This window comes from Staurois parvus, unplaced genomic scaffold, assembly GCF_062004578.1.
Source record: "Staurois parvus isolate SC_StPar_1 unplaced genomic scaffold, SC_StPar_1.0 ptg000586l, whole genome shotgun sequence".
Lineage (NCBI taxonomy): Eukaryota > Metazoa > Chordata > Amphibia > Anura > Ranidae > Staurois > Staurois parvus.
In genome coordinates this window covers 4,347,891-4,370,658 of record NW_028318382.1, presented here as the reverse complement: position 1 = coordinate 4,370,658, position 22,768 = coordinate 4,347,891, and the positions used below count along the sequence as shown (strand labels likewise).

Here is a 22,768-nt window from a genome sequence, read left to right as displayed (position 1 = left end):
TGGCTGAGTTTCTGTTGTTCCCAGTTGCTTCCACTTTGTTATAATAGACAAAATTAAAAATAAATCCTCCTGCGCTGCCAGTAACCACCCTCTGTGTATGAGTTGCAGCAAGCACCTAATACTGTTCCCACAAATAATTAATAAAAAAAAAAAATGATGCTGCGCTACTCAAAAAATTTAACCTTATACCAAAAATATATTTTAGTAAATACCCCACAGGGCACTACCCAAATAAGTATTAATAGTGACAGATAAAATATTCACATAAGCATAATGAACCTGCGGTGATATAAATTAATAAAACAAAAATCCCTGAAAATAAATATAAACATAAACACCCAGCTGCCAATAAAATGTGCAAAACGTGACTGAACAATAAAAATATCCAGAGTATTGCATATATAAATACAATAACCAGCAAATTAGCTTGTGAAATTATCAAAATGACTGAAAATAGTGCTTAATAGTGACAAATTCCTTAAATGTTCCATAAAAATCAACTGAACCCTCAAAGTGAAATCACATAATTTTCATAAAGTCCCAATATATGCAATAAAATAAAATCTTCAGTAATCTGTGAATTCACCAGTGAACACCGCTTGTGCTCCTCCACCAGCTAGCATGCACGTTCACCTCCAACTCTGACCCTTCAAGGGTCATGCATGCTTTAAATAAATACACTCAGAGGTATTCTCCTTGGATGTCCTCTCCATGATGCTTCAAAGGAATCCTCTCTTATGGACCATGCTTGAGAGAACAAATCACAAGGGACTTCCCATATGTCCTTAATTTATTAAAGATAATCCAAAGAAAACTACTCACATAATAATCCAGGTCCACAGACCCATTGAAGCATGTGTAAGTTCAAATGGTAGAGATGGGTGTATCAAGATGGCGGCTGCTGTCCAAAACCAGAAATGACGTCACCATGCTTCCGTCTGACACATTGCGTCACGAATCACATGACTTCCTCTGTGATTCCTCAGGGATAGCGCTGAGTGTATTTATTTATAGCGTGTATGACCCTTTATGGGTCAGAGTTGGAGGTGAGCGTGCATGCTAGCTGGTGGAGGAGCACAAGCAGTGTTCATTGGTGGATTCACAGATTACTGAACATTTTGTTTTATCGCATATATTGGGACTTTTTTATGAAAATTATGCGATTTCACTTTGAGGGTTCAGTTGATTTTTATGGCACATTCAAGGAATTTGTTACTATTAAGCACTATTTTCAGTAATTTTGATAATTTCACAGGCTAATTTGCTGTTTATTGTATTTATTTATATAATACTCTGAATATTTTTATTGCTCAGTCACTTTTTGAACATTTTATTGGCAGCCGGGTGTTTATGTTTATATTTTTATTTGTTTTCAGAGATTTTTCATTGTTTTATTCATTTACATCGCTGCAGGTTCAGTATGCTTATGTGAATATTTTATCTGTCACTATTAATACTTATTTGTTTAGTGCCCTGTGGGGTGTTTACTAAAATATATTTTTGGTATAAGGTTAAATTTTTTGAATAGCGTAGCATCAAGTTTTTTTAAATCACTTTGTTATAATACTAACAGTTGACCGTGGAATGTTTAGTATCAAGGAAATTTCATGGATGGACTTATTGCATAGGTGGCAACAATATCATGGTACCACGCTTGAATTCACTGAGCTCCTGAGAGCGACCCATTCTATCACAAATGTTTGCAGAAGGAGTCTGCATGCCTAGGTGCTTGAATTTATACACATGTGGTCATGGAGGTAATTGGAACACCTGAATCCAATGATTTTATTATTATTATACAGGATTTATATAGCGGCAACAGTTTGCTCAGCACTTTACAATATAATGGGAGACAATACAGTAACAATACAGTTCAATACAAGAGGGATAGGAGGGCCCTACTCCTTGGAGCTTACAATCTAGGAGGGAGGGGCTAGTGATACAAAATGTAGTAACTGTGGAGGTTGGACTGATAGGGGTAGAAGATTCCATTATTAGCTGAGGGCAGGATAGGCTTCCCTGAAGAGATAGGTTTTCAGAGATCGTTTAAAGTTGAACAGAGTAGGCAATAGTCTGAAAAATTGGGGTAGAGAGTTCCAGAGGATGGGAAAGCTCTGAAGAAGTCCTGGAGACGAGCATGGGAGGAGGAGACAAGGGAGCTAGAGAACAGAAGGTTATGTGAGGAGTGGAGAGTACGGTTTGGGTGATATTTGGAGACAAGATTGGTGATGTAATTAGGGTTTATAAATGGCTTTATTTGGAGGCATGTCCCAATACTTTTGGCAATATATTGTACCATAGATTTCTGGTATTATTCCTTTTCATACATGTGCTTCTTTTGCTGGACTTTCATCTGATCACCGTCTGAATGATTATTTCCTCTGTTTCCCCTCTGATTGTTGTATTTCTCTGTGTGACACTTAGAATATTTTTCTGTCATTCTGTAGTGCTTTCCTCTGTAGTATGGGCTGGTCTCCTCTGTGTGATAGTGTGCTGTTAGGGTGATTGCCATCATCATCATTCATGTGCTACTGCTGTCCAGATCAATGTGCTGATTATCCTGGATGAGATGTAAGGAGCATGTCACATTACAGATCCTCTCACTGGTGACAAGATTGCTGACATTGCAAAGAAATAACTTGCCTATTTCCTTGTAAAACTCTTTTACTAGGTGGATGAGCGTGGCTTCACTCCCTGGCTTTTGGAAACGCTGCATGTAAGTCATCATTGAAGGAACGATGCCTCACTCATCCAGCCAGAAGAGACATGTCAAAAGAGCTGAGTATTTCTCTGGCCTGTTTGGCTCTGCACAGCAATCTTGATGTTGGTGTGTTATCACCACAATCACTAGTGTAACTCATTTCCGTACTGTGTTCTGTTATTTTAGGCTAGGGCTACACAAGCTATCTCTTTGCTGCATAGACAATAAGGCTACGTTCACACTAGCCTTGTGTGCAGGCGGCAGAGAGGCGTTTGGGAAGCGTTTTTACCGCTTCCCAAACGCCTCTGCCAATTCTGCACATTACAGCACATGGTGCTGTTCTAACGGGAGCGTTTGCGTCGCGTTGCGTCGCGGCAAAACGGACGCCTCTGGTCGAGTCAGGAGGCTTTGAAGCCTCCTATTCTCGTCTATGGTGCCGCTCCGCAAACGCCCGGCCGGCGTTTGCGGTGCGGTTGCGACGCGTTTGCGGGGCGGTAACACCACTCAAACTGTATTATAGGCGTTTGTGGGGCGTTATTAACGCTCGGCAAATGCCTAGCAACCGCCACTAAACCGCGCATGCGCCGTTTGCGGAGCGTTTGCCGAGCGTTAATAACGCCCCACAAACGCCGGACCAACGCTTGCCAAACGCTATAAGGGCGTTTGGCAAGCGTTGGTAAAACAGCCAAGTGTGAACGAGCCCTAAGACCCATATGCACTTGTGCATTGTGGCAACACATGCTAAAACATCTGTGACAACCTTTGGCAGTGCTCTTGTGCTATGTGTGATGTGCTGCAGTGCTATTCTCCATGAATCCCAACACACTGTATGGTAGAACCTAACCCACCACAACACACCACAATGTATACATGTGCATTGTGGTGTGGAGGGTTATAAATAAACTGTCGTTTTTTCATCTGTTCTGGTGCTTTGGCAGCTCATTCATAATGAATGCGCTCCCCTGACACAACATAAAGAAGCGTTATCACACTGCAACAGATCGGTTTAGTGTGAATGGACCCTCAAAGTGTAAGTAAATTCATTGGTTGAGGGGGCTGGATGAGGACAAGAGCTGCCCAGTTTTTTTTATGTTAACAAGCGATTGGTTGTTAGGACTGCCCTACATCATGAAAAGTTGGGCAGCTTCCACCCTCCATTTAGAACGACATCAATTCCCACCCTCTGCCCTGCTGTAAGGGTGACAGTGGCAGTTGCAGGAGGGAAGGGAGACCTGGGAGAGGAATCTGGAGACTATAAGGCAGCCAGGTGAAGAAGCAGAGAGATAGAGACACCCAGGCGGCTGAGTGGTGTGGCCGCAGCGGTCCATATTAGAACAGTCAATCAGTCTGGGTCTGTATTGTGGTCTGCTGTTTGGTGCCTGCCCTATGTGATGTTTTACTTTTTAGAATTTACATCCTCTTTGTCTAAGCCAGCCTTTCTCAACCAGGGTGTCTTGAGGTTTCTTCAGGGGTGCCTTGGCAAAATGTCTAAAAATTGCCCAAGATAGTGGGTGGAATGAGCCTGCCTTTTAGTTACACAAAGTCGCAGGTTTTCATTGTGCACCATTACGACCATCTTACTGCCGGCATCCTGACAACCAAGGACATCATCCGTTGATAAGGAGGATGTCAGCTGCATGCACAGCATCCTAGTTTGACCATCCCCTGCCCCTCTCCATCAGTGCTGGGGTCACATTAGCTCGGTGATGGGGAAAAACTGAGGGAGAAGAGAAACACTGGAATACTAGTCAGTACCAGTGTGCAAAAGTGTATTTGCTTTGGAAGAATAAATCACCTCTAATGTTGGGTGTCCTACATGTGTGGATGTTGCTGTGTTATATAAAACTATTAGAATAGTTTTTCACATTTTAGAATGGGATGCCTCAAGACTGTCCATAATTTTAAAGGGTGCCTCAGGACTGTCCATAATTTTAAAGGGTTCCTTGACTGAAAAAAGGTTGAGAAACACTGGACTAAGCTTTGTAGAGTTCTTCATTATTGCTTCCATGCAATTGTTATTTTCTCTGATGCATTGCAGCTCTTGTGAAATTTTATTTTCAGAGTAATCAGTAATGCATAGTACATGTTCACTAAGCAGGTCTGCAATATAATGTTCAGTATGTGCAATTTTCTATGTATTCCTTTTATATGTGCAGCTAGTAAGGCTTTATTCACAGGAGCATACCTATCCATACACCCGTGTGAAGGGCTGTCTTCACCCACATGGGGTGCACAGGTATTCATGCAGACACCTGTACAGGCAGCCTATTCAGATCAATGGCATTTGGCTGGCTTCGCAGATCTGCATGGATCTCAAAGTACCTTCATGCTGGTCCGTTACATGGATCGTAAGCAGACAGACCGCATTCTGATCCTTGAATCGAACCCACACAGATGTACACTAGAGATACGCTTTGAGATCTGTGTAGCCTGCCACCTGCCATTGATTTGGACAGGCTGCCTGCCTTGGTGTCTGCTTGAATTCCTGTGTGGGTGAAGACGGCCCTTCACACGGGTGTACGGATAAGTACGCAAATGTAAATGAGGCCTTGTTGTCAAATTTGCTTTTATTTTACTAATGACAAGTAATATTTCTGCAAGTCAGTAACATTTTATATTTTAAGCAGCAACGTATGTTGTGAGATTTACATAAGCTGAATATTTTCACACAGGTAGAAGATATGGATGAGATTACTTTGGATAGAACACGGTAATATAACCACAGTTATGGGTTGAACGTCTCTTCCTCCTCTACTTGTGTACCCATCTTCTGATAAGTCTCCAAAATGGGGCGGTGAGTACTTTATTAATGAATGGGACCATGGTGGGTGCATGCCAGGAATAAGATATCATAATAAAAAATCAAATACAGTATGACTCTTTCTGTGTTAGTGCTCTGATACAAGAAAGCTTTGCTACTGTTAATACATTTTAATATTCCTATAGTTTTGAATTATAAGCACTTCAGGCACTAGGGACAATATGAAATATTGATACTTATTGCAGTCAGTGTCTGCATTCACCAGCCATTAGTAAAAAAAAAAAAAAAATGTATAACTCTGAAAGCCAAGACTAGTGTTACTACATTAGATGATTACTAGCTGACAGCTGTCCGTCAGGGACTCCTAAAGGCAACTCTTCGCCAGTTTTTACTTTTTAAAACAACAAAAAATCAATAAAAATAAACATTTAAAATAAAAATAAAATCAAGTAAAATAATATCATTGAATGCAGTTATACATTAATAAAAACAATATATACTTTTAAGACTTAACTCCAGCTTTTATCTCTTAATTTTTTTTTATGCATACTTGTAGCTAATCCTATCTTGCGTTGAAACACATTACTCTGTTACCTGAAAATTTACATCAATATAATCCATTAAAGATGTAGCAGCTCTCTTGTGCCTGCCTTCATTTCCTGTCTGAACAACTTCACTTGCCAGTCTCCTTTACTCCTGATCCCTACTGTCTTTGGCCTGCTTCTCACAGCTGTTAGCTTTTTCTGTCATCAATTATTTTTGGTCTTCGTCCTTGGTGTTATATGAAAAAGAACAATCCCTTTAGACATGCATGCTCCTTGGCCACTGAGTGATGCAGACCTTAGCTGTGCAATCTGCTGATCAGTTGCTTTATTACACTGTAAGTCTGCAGCACCTGGTAGCCAACAGACAGAAGCATGCACATATAAAGTGATTTCAGAGATGTGTTCTTGGAAAACAGTGGGTGAACAGTGGAATAAAAGACGACCAGAAATAGGGTGCTGTGGCATTAACAGAAGCCTTCTGGCCCCTCTTGCCAAACCAGCAGACAGACCCAGAAATGATCTCACTGGGCCTCAAAAGAAGCATTTCTGGAAAAATAAACGAATTAATTGAAAATGTTTAATTGCAGGGGGTAGTGCAGGAGCAAGGAAAGGTATTGTATGCATACATTGCACTTCACAGTGTAAGTACCTGAATAGGCCTTGATATCAGCCTCCTATAATCCTGTGTACAGCAGCACTCACCCTGGGAGAGGACTGGCCTTAGAATCTAGACATAAGTTGCTGCAAAACACCTGGGATGTCAGTGAACACACTAACAGGCAGAGAGAGCTGAATGACAACTCATTGCATTGCCACTAACCCTTCATTATCCAATCAGTCAAATTCCTTGATCAAAGGTAGAATTGTTCACATTTGTATTTAAAAGGTGTATATAACTGTTTGCCTACAGTGCAACCTTAAAGCGGAGTTCCACTCATCCTGTCAAAAAATAAAAGTCAGCATCTACAAAAACTGTAGCTGCTGACTTTTAAAAAAACAGCCACTTACCTGTCCCTTGGTCCCGTGGTGTGTCACCTGCAGCCCGTTTCACCTGCCGTCCTGGATTCCTGGAGGCCGGCATCTTCAGTGTGGGCACCCGGCTGTTACTGCTTCACAGCCAGGTACCCACTGCGCATGCGTGAGTAGCGCTGCACTTCATAACTGGTCCTGTAGTCTTCTGGGACCTGTCACGTGTCCCAGAAGACCACGGTGAGGGAAGGAGAGAGGACACCTTCCGTTTCCGATCGCCTAGGCGGCCTGACCGCAATTGGGAGCCGGTACTTGTCAAATTCGGGTACCCACTCCCCCCCCCCCCGCCCCCCAAAGGTGCCAATCCTTAATGGGGAGCGGGGGAGCTGTCCTTAAAGCGAAACCTCCCCTTTTGGGTGGAGCTCCGCTTTAAATTGGTTGTAAGCCTCAGATATGAAATTTGAACAAAGCATAGTTCAAATAGTGTGTACCTGTCTCAATCTAGAGTACTAAGTGTCATTTCTGTCTGCTGCTTGGTTCCTCTGCTATCAGCATGAATCACTTCTGACAAGCTTTCCTGACACCAAGAGAAAAATGGTGACAGGGAAGGGACCTCCAGCAGATTGACTGTTGCTGTTCCTGTGTGCTGTGTGAATGGGGTGTGTCTCTTCCCTCCAGTCAGCTCTCAGAGCTCTCCTCACTGAGCTCTGCAGAGTGTAGCTTCAGCTCTCCACCCCCTGTTCTTGACAGCTCAGACTAGCTCAGACAATTTATAAATTCAGCACTTTGAACAGCTGTAGAGAAGACTGCAGATAAACAGGTTACATTTTTGTAGGAGGATTTGTTTCATCTCTGTGTGTCACCTGAGGCCAGTCTCTTCACTGGGTATATGTAAGGGTTCAAAACCACTTTAAATTCCAGGCAAAAGGCCAAATACACAGTTGAAGTATATTTATGTTTCTTGTTTTACATGCATGTTTCTTGTTTTACATGCCAAAGTCATTTTTGTCAGCAGTTATCTCAAAACTCTACAAGTCATTAAAGCTGAAGTTTAGATAAAAACATTTTTTTTCTTCTACAGCTTCACTTACAGTATTTACCGGTAATGAAGTATGCCCCTTGATGTGCAGGCAGCTGGGTTCTGTAGAAATCTTCAGTGCATGGCTATTCTGTCCTCTTCCTGCTGCTGAACTTCCAGCATTGTGGAGGTTAACAGCTTTATGTCTCTGGGCTCATTTGCACTAAAGATAATCCAACAGGGACACAATTTTCCACTCTCCTTCTTTGAGAAAAGTTATCTCATTGATTACATTGCCTATTACAAGATCAGTGAATGGAGAGGAGTCTGATCAGTCACAGGATTCTCTCCCCCTTCACAGATTGTGCATACAGTAGTGAGCAATAGCATAACATAAAAGGGTAAGGGAGGGTTATTAGAACCCCTGTCAGTTGTTTATCTGTGTCCCATTGGTGAGATTTCCCTTCATTTCCTATCCTGTAGCCAAAGCAGGAAGTGAAGGAATCCCTGCTCATCACCAGAACTAGCGTCGCAATTTGAAGATTTTCACTCTATTCCTGTTCTCGTGACAACCCAAAATAGGGTGTTTTTACAATATAGGATATGCTGCATTTTTGTGCATTAAGCAGGTCCAGTGATACATACATCATGTCATTTAGTGCAATTATCAATACATCTGCACTGTGGAAAATTCAATTTCTGAATGTTTCTTCCTAACTTTGCGTATTGAATAAACCAGCAAAGCATGCATAAAATTCAAGAATACACACATTTCTATCTACACCAGGGGTCTCCAAACTTTCTAAACAAAGGGCCAATTTACTGTCCTTCAGACTTTAGGGAGGGGGGGGGCGGACTGTGGCCAGTGGGAGTAGAAAATGCAGAAGGCTTGGTGGTCGGTAGGAGTAAAAATATTTACATTGCATTGTACATTGTGGTTAGGAGGAGGAATATTGCCCAATCATTGGTATTAGTGGAAGGAGTAGTGCCCCATCGTTGGTGTCAGTAGAAGGAATAGTGCCCCATTGTTGGTGTCAGTGGAAGGAATAATGCCCCATTGTTGGTGTCAGTGGAAGGAATAATGCCCCATTGTTGGTGTCAGTGGAAGGAATAGTTCTCCATCTTTGGTGTCAAAGGAAGAATTTATGCTCCATCATTGGTCTCACTGAGAGGATATAAACTCCATTGTTGATGTCAGAGGGAGAACAGTGTCCCAAGGGCCAGATAAAGGCAAGCAAAGGGCCGCAGTTTGGAGACCACTGATCTTCGCATAGGTGTAGGAGGATCTTAATCCCTTGGTTCAGTGCCTCCCGGCCCTTTAACCCATTGAGGACCAGGGGACGTATTTGTCCAATGTTTTTAATTGCCTGTATCATCTGATTAAGAACTTAAAAACTCCTTTTTTTTTTTTTTTGGTTTGAGTCAAAATATTAGTTCTTATCAACAAATGGATCTAGCTTTTTGCCAATTATTTCATGAAATGGCTTAGTTACAGCAACTGAAGTGTACGAACTTTACAAACAAAAAATTGATTCTTTTGGCGTTCCCTAATCTTATGGTCCTCAAAGGGTTAAGGGGTTTGTGGTGTTGGGGGGCCGGGGGTTTATGATCACGTGACCAACATGATTGGCTCTCACAGTAATCACATGATCGGAAAGCTTTCCAATATGCTCTTGTAACTGTGTCGGGGGCATGCTTTTGGCACATTTCTGGTATGCAAATATGCGTCAAGGTCCACCTGCCGAGAGGCTGCATATTTGTGTATCACCGGTGCCAAGAGCTTAAAGTGGGCCTAGGTCTAGATATTTTTTCTTGCTAATACTAAGTAATGTGTAGGTGTAACATTCCAGGTAGGTATTATCTCCCATAGATATCACAGCACTCCCCCTGTCGATTACTTAATTGTTTTTTTCTAACAAAGAAGGAAGGTGCCATTTTTTGTTCAGACATCATCCAAGGTCAACATCTTCTTTCTGGACTGAGATTCTATCAGAGATGACAGTACTGCAAGTCCTGGTGGCTGTGCTAAAGAAATGTGTAACGCAGATCAGCCCTTTACTGCAACCTTTCACTGTGGCTTGTGACAAAGTTACAGTGTTGCAGTCCGATCACTGGGGAGGAGGCGACTGAGGAATTGCTTCCTCCTACAGCAAGCTGATAACCTCTCCGGTTTATATAATTTTATAATAGGTGGAGCTTGCTTGAAATGTCATACTTTTGCTGTGTTTTGCAACATGTCAGGAATTTATTCATGCAAAGTTGTCACTGACAGATCCACTTTTAAATGTGATCATTGTGTAGAAACCAGCTATTTTCACAGTAGATGGCGTGACAGCTATTTTCACAGGAAAATCCCCTGACAAAATGAATAATGTGAACTGAGCTTTTATATTTCTTCTCACACTGATGTAATCTTTTTCTGGTGTTTATTCAGTTTGTACCTGTTTTAACAGTGTAAATCTCCTTTGCACTCCAGGATCAGCATATCTTGTCTCCTTCCGGCTTCCTGGCACTTTAGCTTATCTCCCGGTGGGTGCCCGCGTGCTCTGAATACTACCTTACGCCAGTTGGTCATAATTGGTGTAGTGGCTGCCATCCTCTTCTTGCTGTTCTACTCTTTACTTCTAGTTCGTACTAAGTACAGCCGATCCCAACGGGACAGGAAATATCAAAGGTAAAACATATTTCTTATTAAAGCGTTTTGAGGTGATTGTCATAGTATTGGTGCATTTGCAACAAGAACAATTGTGTACAGTCCTTGATACTTTATTTGCACAAACATCCAAATTTTCAGGACAAAATTTTGGGGTGTACCGCCTTCTTCAAGGTCCAAACAGCACTAATACACAGAGTTTTAGCAGAACGTTAAGCAGGACAATCTCTGAGAAAACACAAACAAACATACACAGCTATGGTAATTAAACTTGGATAGTTGGTAAGGCAGGGAGAGGGTGAGCGGGGGAAAGGGGAAGGGGGGTAACAGTCACATAGGTGAGGGGTCGTAAACCTGTTGGATAACGATTTAGAAAACCAAGGTCCACATTAAGTCCATTTTCTTTTTTTTTTTTGCAAATAGAATTATCATCATATTGGTTCAAAAGTTTTCATTTCCTGATTAGTTTTGAACTTCCCTTTTAAAAACTAAAACATTCATGTATGATTGTGAGAAATGATGTCCCACAGGTGTGCAGAAACCATCTTCCTTATGTTCCTTGATGGTGTTTCTGTGTAAATTCATCATATTTACACATTTCATCTTAGTTTGCAATTTATCTCCTGTTTCAGAAACAGAAGATCGTTTGCTGGATTTTTTTATTTTTTTTGCATTGAATGCGGTGCACAACATTACTGGATGTAATTGACCTTGATTTTATAAATCAATATCCGACACTAATATGACCCCTCCACCTCCATCTCTGTAACTGTGACTGCCTCTGGCCCTGGTTTTGCCTTATCTTACTAACTATCCAAGTTTAACCACTTGACTACATGGACCTTCATGACCATGACCAGGGTATTTTTGCTGTTCAGCACTGTACTACTTTAACTGGCAATGGTGTGGTCATGCAACATTGTACCCAAATGAAATTTTTATATAATTTTATTTTTCATACAAATAAGGATTTCCTTTGGTGGTATTTGATCACCACTGGGTTTTTATTTTTTTTATTAACGAAAATAAAAACCATTTTTTACTTTCTGTTATAAAATGTATCTGATAAAAAAAAATAAACTTTCTTCATAAATTTTGGCCAAAATGTATTCTGCTACATCTGGTTAAAAAAAACCCAATAAGTGTACATTAATTGGTTTATGTGAAAATTATAGTGTCTAAAACTATGGTATATACACTAGAATTTTTGCAGTTGAAGATGCTATACTAGTAATGGCGTTGATCAGCAACTTATAGCGGGATTGTGATAGCTTGGCGGGCAATCTGGCACTAACAGACACTGGCTAGTGACACTAATACAGTAATCAGATATAATACTGTACACTGTACTAATGACACTGGCTGGGAAAGGGTTAACATCTAGAGGCAATCAAAGGGTTTTCTGTGTGCCTAACAAGTGTAATGTGTGCTGCTTTTACTCACAGATCTGGCTGTTTTTTCTCCCAGCCTTTCAGGAAGAAGAAACAGCCAGATCACTCTTCTACACAGAGTTCTACGTGTTTTGTAATCACAGAACTCTGTGCTGTGATTGGACACAGCCAATCACAGCAGGGGGAATTTGCACACGCACTCGAAACCCGGAAGCCTGGCGGTGACATACAGGTATGTCACCTAGTCTGGTTGTGCCACCCACCTTCAGTATATGTACAAGTGGTTACCCATGCTGTGTATGTTTGTGTTTTTCTTCTTTTTTTTGCCTTTTTTTTTTTCTCAGATTGTTCTACTTAACATCCTGCTAAGATTTTGTGTATTAGTAGTACTTGGACCTTGAAGAAAATTTGGATGTTGGTGCAAATAAAAAGTATCACGGACAGTACTCAATTGTTTTTATTAAAATGGCTAAATTTATTTTACATGCAAATGGAACTATGAACTCACAGCTCTCCACCTCTTCTGAAAGCCAAAATGAGTATAGAAGGAGCTGTAGGTGTGCCTTTCCAGACTGAGCAGTACCAGAGGTCCTAAATAATTACAGCGCATGTACACCTCATAAAGCACCCAGTGTGCCCAACTCTTTGTGTATGCATAAAGAAACCGCACAGGTTCCAAGTTCAACAGTGCTTTGGGGATCAGCCATTTGAATAGCATTGTTGACCCTTTCAAAAGAAATTAGCAGGAAATTGGCAGAACCACCAGGTAATGGATTTATAATCACGTAGCCTATGATAAAGACACATATTGTAAATGGTCATATATTATTTGAACCTTGCATAGGATAATTTTTCATTTTTGCCTGGAGCGACATTTTACTGTAACTGAACCTGCATTGAACATTTTCTTGACCTTTTTAAAAGTGAATAAACCGTATTAATCACCTCATGTAAATATTAACTTTTTGAGAACAAAGACATACTGGTTAATCTACTAAACCACCATCTGATGTCATAGCCCATGCTTATTATTTCCTTTAATGTTATCCTTTCTCAAACCTATTTGGTTGATTTTTGGCCTTTTGCCACTTCAAACATGGGTATCTTATTCTGTTTAATGCAGATTTTTTTCTGCTAAGTAGTGAGAGTGCGTCACTGCTATGCCTGCCCTATTTATTTTAGACAGACTTGACACATATCTAACCCCAGGTGTAAAAATGTTAATATGTTGCATCCTACCAGTCCTTAGATGTGATGGCTGTATTTTTTTCAGTTTGTTTATTTTGCTTTATTTTCACCCTATCCAACCATTAACACATTTCTGTCCAAGGGGGACAACGCACATTTACTGTACTGTATCTATGGAGGAGCATCATTGTAAGAGTTGTATGTATGAGCAGTAAGAACAACTTGTAATTTAAATGTCTGTTTCCCTGCAGATATCTGGCTCATGTTACCGACATGGAAGCCACAGACACCAACAACCCCAATCTTAATTATGGCGTAGTGGTGGATTGTGGAAGCAGCGGGTCACGTATATTTGTCTATTGTTGGCCTCGTCATAATGGAAATCCACATGACTTGCTGGATATCAAGCAAATGAGAGATCAGAACAGAAAGACTGTTGTCATGAAGATCAAACCAGGTAAAAGGCAGAGATGTGAGATGAGGATGTGGGGTATTGGTCAGCTCCAGTCTATAAAATCATTTAGAAAATAAAATTGTCTTGCTGCATAAGGATATGTCTTTATCCTATGCTATTGTGCATAATCTGTGTATATGTATTTGGAGACTTCAGTGCATTCAGTAATCTATACCAGTGTTTCTCAGTCGAGAGGGACCATAAACAGGTCATATTTCCAGGTAGTTTCAGGTGGGCCACAGTTGAAATGATTTAAAAGCGAAGTAGGGATTTTTATTTTTTTTTCTCCCATTTATATTTGCCTAGGTGGATGTAGCATCGGTCCGATGCTGCATCTGTCCCCTGCTGGCTTTAAGTGTGAGAACTCCGTGATCACATCATTGTAGAGTTTTTACAGCCGCTCTAAGCAGAGAGCGGTGACTGTCAGTCACCACTGTCTGCACTGCCCCCCAGCGCTCAGTGGAGAGTTGGGCTGTGGCGCAAGAGGGAGCAGCTGACTCAGGCTCTCAGTGCCTCACTGAGAGGCTGAGCCAGGTGCCGTTCCAGACTCTGGCGTAGATCCCGACTTTGAAATCAGGATCTTTACCCAGCCTGGACTGGCTGAGTGACGTCAGCCGACTGCAGATTTCTACCTGCTGTCAGCTGAGAACAGGTCACAGGAGTGTAGATCGAACTACACTCCTGTGATCCACAGGAGAAGTACAGCCAAAAGAGCTTTGGCTGTACTTCTTTTAAGTACTTCTCCTATATTGGGATTATTGAAATCATCTGTGCAAGTGTCTGGGAAAAATTGTTTGTAGTCTCTGAGGACCGATTTTAAAAAAATAAATAAAAAAAGCTCCATAGATACTAATTACTAATAGAGGCATTCCAAGGTCTGCAGTTTTACAGGTTATGACATTTATTGTATATGGGGGTAGGAATGACAAACGCACACATTTTGAGATCTGCCAGTGTTAAAAAAAAAAAAAAAAAAAAAAAAAAAAAAAACCCTTTGGCTTGGTTGGAATTTGATTTGGCTTGATTGAATTTTCATTTCTGTATTGAAAGCCACACATTCTATAGTTCTGTAGCTATGCATGCTGGGTATAAAAGTGGGCAATTGTATTTATATTTTAGGACAACCAATAGGTTATGGTGAGATAAGCCCAAAGGAATTAAACTATCTCTGTATAAGACATCATTGTGTCACCTAAGCTAAGGCTATTTTGTCTCCCCCTCAAATGACTGAGTTTTGCCCTCCTTCATGTAAAAATCCAGAGGCCTTATTCATGCCTGTGCTTTGCAAATTTGCTCTGTAAAACTGGTGGCAATGCACCTACTTTATGTGTGGTGCACTATGGTGCCAGTTGTTGTGAATTGCACCCCAACACACTGTACAGTAGAGGGCAACACACTGCAATATATCGGAACACACATACCATTTTTTGATTTGTTGTGGTCAGGCAGTGTTGGCTGCATTTCAGTTCAACATTTTGGGTTAGATACTGCAAGAAGAATTCAATCCTCTGCCCTTTTTTTTATAGCTGTCCCATTTGAATCGATATCTGTTCCCTTCCTGCACATGTGGCTTCCAGGGCATTGCTGTGGCCTGAACTTTTTTTATAAATTTTGTTTACCAGTCATAGTTTTTATTAAGGTATACAAAATGTGCAGACAAGTATAAAAAGTACTAAAAGGAAATACAATTGCTGTGGGGAAAAGAACCAAGTGAGGAGGAGTATGCGGGAAAAAATGGGGGGTGATGATGACAAGAGGGATAAGAAAGGATAGGATATGGGGAGGAGGAGGATGTGACAGTGAAAATCACCTACAACCTAGGTCCTTTGTATACAGCTGGACTAGAAATTTAACAGTAATACCTGTATCAACCCAACAAGGCCTGAACTTTCTTTAACATCATTGGAATGTATTCTGTATTTCTGCCTTTCTCAACACAATTTCCTTCAGAGTTTGCTAGGGGTTCCTTTTAAAGTATAGGTTCACCTTTGGGAACATGTTATATGTTCTACCTGTTTTTAGGGTGGAACATGTAACATGTTCCCACTGCTGCAGCCTCCAGTTGAGACTCAGAGGAAGCAATATGTAACCAAAGTTTTTTTGTTTTTTTTTACCTTTAAATGGTTAATCTTTAAATGTTTTTGGATTGAGGTCCACTATAAAGTGGAGTACCCCCCAGTGAAGTCTGTTATAGGCTGTACTCTGCTTTATTTGACATAAACTGAATTCATCATACCTAAATAGAGGGTAGCAGGGGATATATAATACTGGCAAGGCTCACATTAAGGGCAGCACAGTTAATCTGAACATCACTTGCTGCGGATAGGCAATATAAACATTTTAATGTAGAATGATGAAAGCACACACTCACTCATGAGGGGTCCCCAGGATCCACAGACTGCCCTTGTTTTCCATAAAAGATCTGCCCATCTTTCATTCAGTGTTGCATTATTAAGAATAGTTAAGTCAGCCATACATGGATCATAATTCGTCCGGTTCAGCAGGAACCAGACACATTTCAATCCATGTATGGGCACCCTAATTGTGCACAAGTCGATTTATCAATTGACTTGTATACAACTAGGCTGTTGGGTTTTCCCCCCAACAATTGGTGCCACCGGCTATAACTGGCAACACTAATCGTGTTCTGTTGGAAGAAAGCTCCCTGCGAGCAGAACACAGTAGAGCTGCGGGAGGGATTCCCCCATTAACGCTGTCTGTGTTGGTGGGGAAATCAAGCAATTTTCTTTCGGTGGAAGGATAAAAAATTGCATAATTTATGGCTTGCTTTAGAGTTACTTTTTCCTTTTATCTCTATAATTGCTACTTGAACAGTGACTGTTCTCTCAATTATTCAAATGTACTGGAAGCTTCAAGCCTTTATCCAAGTTCTGAAGTTTGCACAGTGTAAAACATGGTAGAGAACATGTTATCATTTAACAGATGGCTAATGTCAGCTTTAAAGTATTATAAAAATATAGGTTTCATCTTTTAAAATGTAATAAGGCCACAGATACAAAAAATAACCCTTGCTTGTGATTTTGTAACCTGCAACTAACATTTTGTAGCAGGTATACCAGGGGTCCTCAAACTTTTTAAACAGGGGGCCAGTTCACTGTCCCTCAGACCGTTGGAGGGCTGGACTATAGTTTTAAAAAAAAACTATGGTCATCTCCTGTACTGTGTCTGCATTTGTTCAGAGACTGTGGACATACAATGGCGGCGGGAATACTGGGCCGGCCGCTCAATAAGACGCACAGACATTTCCCCCCCAAGTGTGTCTTATGGAGCGAAATAGTGTCCCATCATTGGTGTCAGTGGGAGGAATAGTGTCCCATCATTGGTGTCAGTGGGAGGAATAGTGTCCCATCATTGGTGTCAGTGGGAGGAATAGTGTCCCATCATTGGTGTCAGTGGGGGGAATAGTGTCCCATCATTGGTGTCAGTTGGAGGAATAGTGCCCCATCATTGGTATCAGTGGGAGAAATAGTGCCCCATCATTGGTGTCAGTTGGAAGAATAGTGCCCCATCATTGGTGTCATTGGGAGGAATAGTGCCCCATCATTGGTGTCATTGGGAGGAATAGTGCCCCATCATTGGTGTCATTGGGAGGAATAGTGCCCCATCATTGGTGTCAGTGTGAGGAATAGTGCCCCATCAATGGTGTCAGTGTGAGGAATAGTGTCCCATCATTGGTGTCAGTGGGAGGAATAGTACCCCATCATTGGTGTCAGTGGGAGGAATAGTACGTCATTGGTGCCAGTGGGGGGGGGGGAGGTGGAATAGTGCCCCATCGTTGGTGTCAGTGGGGGGAGGAATAGTGCCCCATCATTGGTGTCAGTGGGAGGAATAGTGCCCCATCATTGGTGTCATTGGGAGGAATAGTGCCCCATCATTGGTGTCAGTGGGAGGAATAGTGTCCCATCATTGGTGTCAGTTGGAGGAATAGTACCCCATCATTGGTGTCAGTGGGAGGAATAGTACGTCATTGGTGCCAGTGGGGGGGTGGTGGAATAGTGCTCCACCGTTGGTGTCAGTGGGGGGAGGAATAGTGCCCCAACATTGGTCTCCCTTGATTTTCACGAGGGCCGCTCGGCTCCGCCTCCTCACCGGTGATTGGCCGCCTGTATGCCTTTCCTGAGCTACAGTACTGACGCCCAATCACCGGTGAGGAGGCGGAGCCGAGCGGCAGCGCGAACATCGAGTGAGAGAGCGGCCGGAGTGAAGGAGCTACGCATCCTGGACTGGATCGTCGTGGGACTGGGACCGGAACCAGGTAAGAGACAGCAGCCCCCTGCCCACCCCTGTACTTAGTGTCCCCTGCCGGTGGGCCAGATGAATGTGCTCGGCGGGCCGCATGTGGCCCGCGGGCCATAGTTTGCGGACCCCTGATGTATACAATGGAAGAAAGTATTAGGTAGCATAAGGCACCACCAGTGTATGTAGATCTTTACAAAATTAACAGTTTTTTTTGCTTTTAGTGAAAGTTGTGTTTTCTTGTGTTTAGAAGAGGCTCTCCTCCATTACATACATTTGACATCCCTTAAATGATATGATATATTATTTCCATATACACTCACCTGCCACTTTATTAGGTACACCTTTCTAGTGCCAAGAAAATATCCCCCCACACCATTACACCACCACCACCAGCCTGAACCCTTGATACAAAGCAGGATGGATCCATGCGTTCATGTTGTTTACACCAAATTCTGAGCCTACCATCTGAATGTCGCAGCAACCAGTCTGCCCATTCTCCTCTGACATCAACAAGGCATTTTCGTCCACACAACTGCCGCTAAATGGATATTTTTTCTTTTTGCAACCGTTCCCTATAAACCCTAGAGGTAGTTGTTTGTAAAAATCTCAGTAGATCAGCAGTTTTTTTTAAATACTCAGACCAGGCCGTCTGGCACCAACAACCATGCCAGGTTCAAAGTAACTTAAATCCCCTTTCTGATGCTCAGTTTGAACTTCAGGAAGTCGTCTTCACCACGTCTACATGCCTAAATGCATTGACTTGCTGTCATGTGATTGGCTGATTAGCAATTTGTGTTAACAAGCAATTGAACATTTGCAGGGGGCACATTTTGCTGCTGGGGTTATTTCCAGAAGTGGGGGTTATTTCTAAAAGTGGGAGCACTTCAGACTCTGCACTTCAGAAATTGCACGAAGCAAAAGTACACAGGAAACTACTGTGTAACATGCTACTCCTTCTGATATTTGTGTCCTCTCTCTTTAAACTTTCTTTCTTTCACTCCTCTTCTCCACCGCACAGCTTATATATAACGCCCTCACTTCTGTCCTCTCTCTATTACTGCGCTTGCCAACTCCTCCTGCTAATTCTAAATCCACATGCTAATACAACCTCCAGGACACTAAAGCATGTCCCTTCATATAAATCAGAGTCCCATGTTACTTCCCTCACCCTTCTGCTTCTCCTAACCTCTGGAGATATAACCCCAAACCCTGGGCCTCCATAATTTAACTGTACCCACTGTGCAGTTCTCATCACCCTGCACCCTTTGGGAGCAGCCACAATCCACACAAGTTAGTTTCCATTGCTCTTCTTTCCAAGACCAGACTCCCCTTCTGTTCTCTTTGGAATGCCTGCTCTGTCTGCAACAAACTCTACTCTCTCCATGACCTCTTTATCGCTAACTCATTTAGTCTACTCACCATTACCGAAACCTTGCTTCATGAATCATACACTGCTTCTGCTGCCCTCTCCCATGGTGGCCTTCTCTGGACTCACTCCCCCAGACCTAGTGGACGGAAGGGAGGGGGAATCCTTCTGGCCTCACATAGCACCTATCAGATATTTCACCCACCTCCCTCTGTCACTGTCCTCATTTGAGGCACATTGCATTCGTGTTTTCTCTTCAGTTTCTCTAAGCATAGCTGTGATCTACCATCCTCCTGGACCGTTATCAGCCTTCCTTGATGACCTCTCTGCCTGACTATCCTACTTTCTCTCTTCTGAAATCCCCACAATCATTGTTAGTGATATCAACATCCCTGTTAATATTAACACTCCTGCTACTTCCAAACTTCTCAGTCTAACCTCCTCCTTTGACCTGAAGCAATGGGCACATGCTTCTATCCACTTTGATCGTAACACCCTTAACCTTGTTTTTTCCTACCTATGCACTCTGTGCAATCTCTCCAACAATCTTTCCCTCTCTTTGATCACCACCTTATTAGTTTCACTAATACAATTATACTGAGCGACCACCTAACCGAGAATATTCTTCTTGATCCCCTTCTGTCTGGATTTTGCCCTCAACACTCCATACAAACTGCTGTCCTCAAACTCACAAACGATCTGTTAACGGCTAAATCCAATGGACACTATGCTGTACTCCTACTCCTGGACCTCTTTCTGGCCTCTGACACAGTCAACCACCCCTGCCTCGAAAAAAAAAAAACTCAGCGCCTTTGGTCTCCATGACTGTACTCTTTGCTGGTTCTCATCTTACTTATCCAACTGCACCTTTAGCGTTACTTACAATTCTGCTTCCTCCTCTCCTCTTCCTTTCTCTGTCAGGGTCCCCCAAGGTTCTGTTCTTGGACCTCGGACCTCTCCTATTCTCGATCCACACCACCTACCTGGGTGAGCTGATAACTTCCCATGACTTTCAATACCATCTCTATGCTGACCACACCCAAATTTACCTCTCTACCCCTCAGCTTACTCCTTCAGTCTTCTCACGTATCACTAATTTACTAACAGACTTATCAGCCTGGGTGTCACACCACTTTCTTAAACTCAGTCTATCCAAAACTGAGCTATTTTTTCCTCCCCCCACGTGCCTCTTCCCTGATTTCTCTGTCAAGATCGATAGCACAATTATCTGCCCGTCCCCACATGCCAAGATTCTAGGTGTAATTTGGACTCTGAAATATTCTTTCGGCCCCATGTCCAATTACTCTACAAATCTTGCTGCCTCAACCTCAAATATTTGCCGCTTCCTAACAAATCTACCACAAAGCTCTTCGTTCCCTCCCTGGTCATCTCTTGTCTCAACTACAGCAACTCTCTCCACATGGGATTACCTTTACATAAGCTAGCCTTCCTGTGCCTATGGACACACACAGCCCAGCTTGGGAGAGAACCTGTATGTGCTCCCCCATAGCAAGCAGCTTACTAAGATGGTGTACGCAGTAGAGGAGGAGCCAAGAGCTCCGGCATGGGACCCCAGAACAGGACACTTGAGACCATTCTATGGAATATCATTGCACAGAGCAGGCAAGTATAACATGTTTATTTCTCTTGGAAATAAAAAAGTCGACTTTATAACTAATTTTTAGGAACCAGTCATTCCACTGGGCAGTTTTAAAGGTCCATACACAAGGGCATTTGCCTGGCATTCGTTTCTCACTCCTTTTGCATTCTGCAGGATCCAGAAGCAAGAAGTTTTGAGCTAAGAGCACAGTTCACCCAATTGATTACAGGGCTGCAAAATAGCTTCGATAAAGTTGCAATAATTTTCCTTAATATAGAATAAACAAATAATTAAGGAGTCCAGCTACAAGAGAGTGATACCATCATAGCTTTGAGGAGGACGTAATGGCAAAATCAGTGTAGGGAGATTTTCTGCAGAGATATATAAAAAAGGGAATGAGTTTTAAAACTCACCAGTGCTCTGCTAAAGCAGAAATATCAGTTTTGAATAGAGTTAGTTGTTAAACCTGTTTGCATCTACCCAGAACTGAAATAAGTTTTAGGTGCTCTCATCCTGTGGCCAGCTCCATTTATGGCTTTATGGGCTTTATTCTTAGCCTAAGCCTGTAAACCTAAGGGCATATTCACACTTGTGCATTGTGGCTAAAGTGTGCTAAGTGTGCTAAAAGTACATGGCTTGATGTGCATTGCCACAATACATGGCAATGCACCTGCTTTGTGTATGGTGCGTTGTAGTGCCATTTGTTGTGAACAGCACCCTAACGCAGTGTACAGTGGAGTGCAATGCATGACACAGAACAGAACACAACCCACATATCACACATTGTGGTGTGCTGTGCTTTGAAAAAAAGGTAAATGTCTGGGTTTTGTTTTTCTTCCATTGTGGTGCATTGGTAGCTCATCCATAATGAGTGTGCTGCCTTACAGCAACACACGTTATTGCATTCTGTATCATATCACACCTGATTGTTTTAACAGTAAATGGACCCAAAAAAAAATAAAAAGAACCCTCCATTCAGTATTCTGTTGACGGCTATACTGGCAGAGCTCTATTGCCTTTTTTTCCTGAACATACACTCTCTGTATGACAATATGACATCTTTTCATTGGGTACTATATTGAAGTGTCAGCAATTTCATGCCTCTGAGGTGCACGCAGCACTTTTTTGTGCAGACCATCCACCAAGCCTCGTGTATGCGTTGGCAGATCCTACGGAATTCTAGGTTAAACAATAACAAGGCATCTTTCGTCAAGTCACTGCATTTAAAGGAAAGCTGTGCTAAGAGGCCATTCCTGACCCCCTTCTGAAAATATTAGTTCCTTGACTGTCCCTGGCTTCAATACTTTGGGTCACTGACCAGGAACAAATATTTAAATTAGAAAGTTATAGATCGTTCCAAACTCCTGATCTGTGTACTTGCCTCAAATAACATTAAAGCCATTGGATCAACATGACAGACTATAAAACTAGCAATTTCAAAAGATGGGGTCAGCAATGGCTTCTTCCTTACTAAGACTGAGAGGTGGCTTGTTTGGATCCATATATCTCACAGTAAGGCTGCACTGCTGATGTAGTCAGCAGTCAGGCTAGGGTAGAATATTGGTGAGTGAGATGGCAATAGGCTTGTATCAGGAATTTTACATGTTCTACCCATGAATTGGATATACTAGTGTTCTACAGGAAACCTTTACTAAAGCAAACATGGATTATGCCATTGCTGACCTCCTTCTGAAACTGTTGCCTATCAGGCTGTTGCTAACTACAACCCTTGTAGTCACTGACTCAGAACAAGCATGCACCAAGTAAAGTCAGAGAGAAGTTGGAACATTGGATCTGTATACTTGTGCTGGATCATTCACTCAGAAAGTGCTGAAACCAGTGGGTTGGGCAGAGAAAAGTGA

General features: G+C 42.1%; 1 protein-coding gene across 3 annotated transcripts in view; it reads left to right on the top strand.

Moving 5' to 3' along the window:
• The window catches only part of ENTPD4 (ectonucleoside triphosphate diphosphohydrolase 4), a 91,348-nt gene that overhangs the window by 4,497 nt on the left and 64,083 nt on the right, over positions 1-22,768 (top strand). For 2 of the 3 annotated variants that reach the window (XM_089692483.1, XM_089692481.1), the window contains exons 2-4: positions 5,374-5,495; positions 10,471-10,668; positions 13,478-13,683. In XM_089692483.1, coding sequence (XP_089548609.1) covers positions 5,488-5,495; positions 10,471-10,668; positions 13,478-13,683 — 412 coding nt within the window. In that variant the 5' untranslated portion in view covers positions 5,374-5,487. Of the gene's footprint in view, positions 1-2,671; positions 2,717-5,373; positions 5,496-10,470; positions 10,669-13,477; positions 13,684-22,768 lie in introns of all 3 variants that reach the window. The other variant, XM_089692482.1, reaches the window with a different exon arrangement.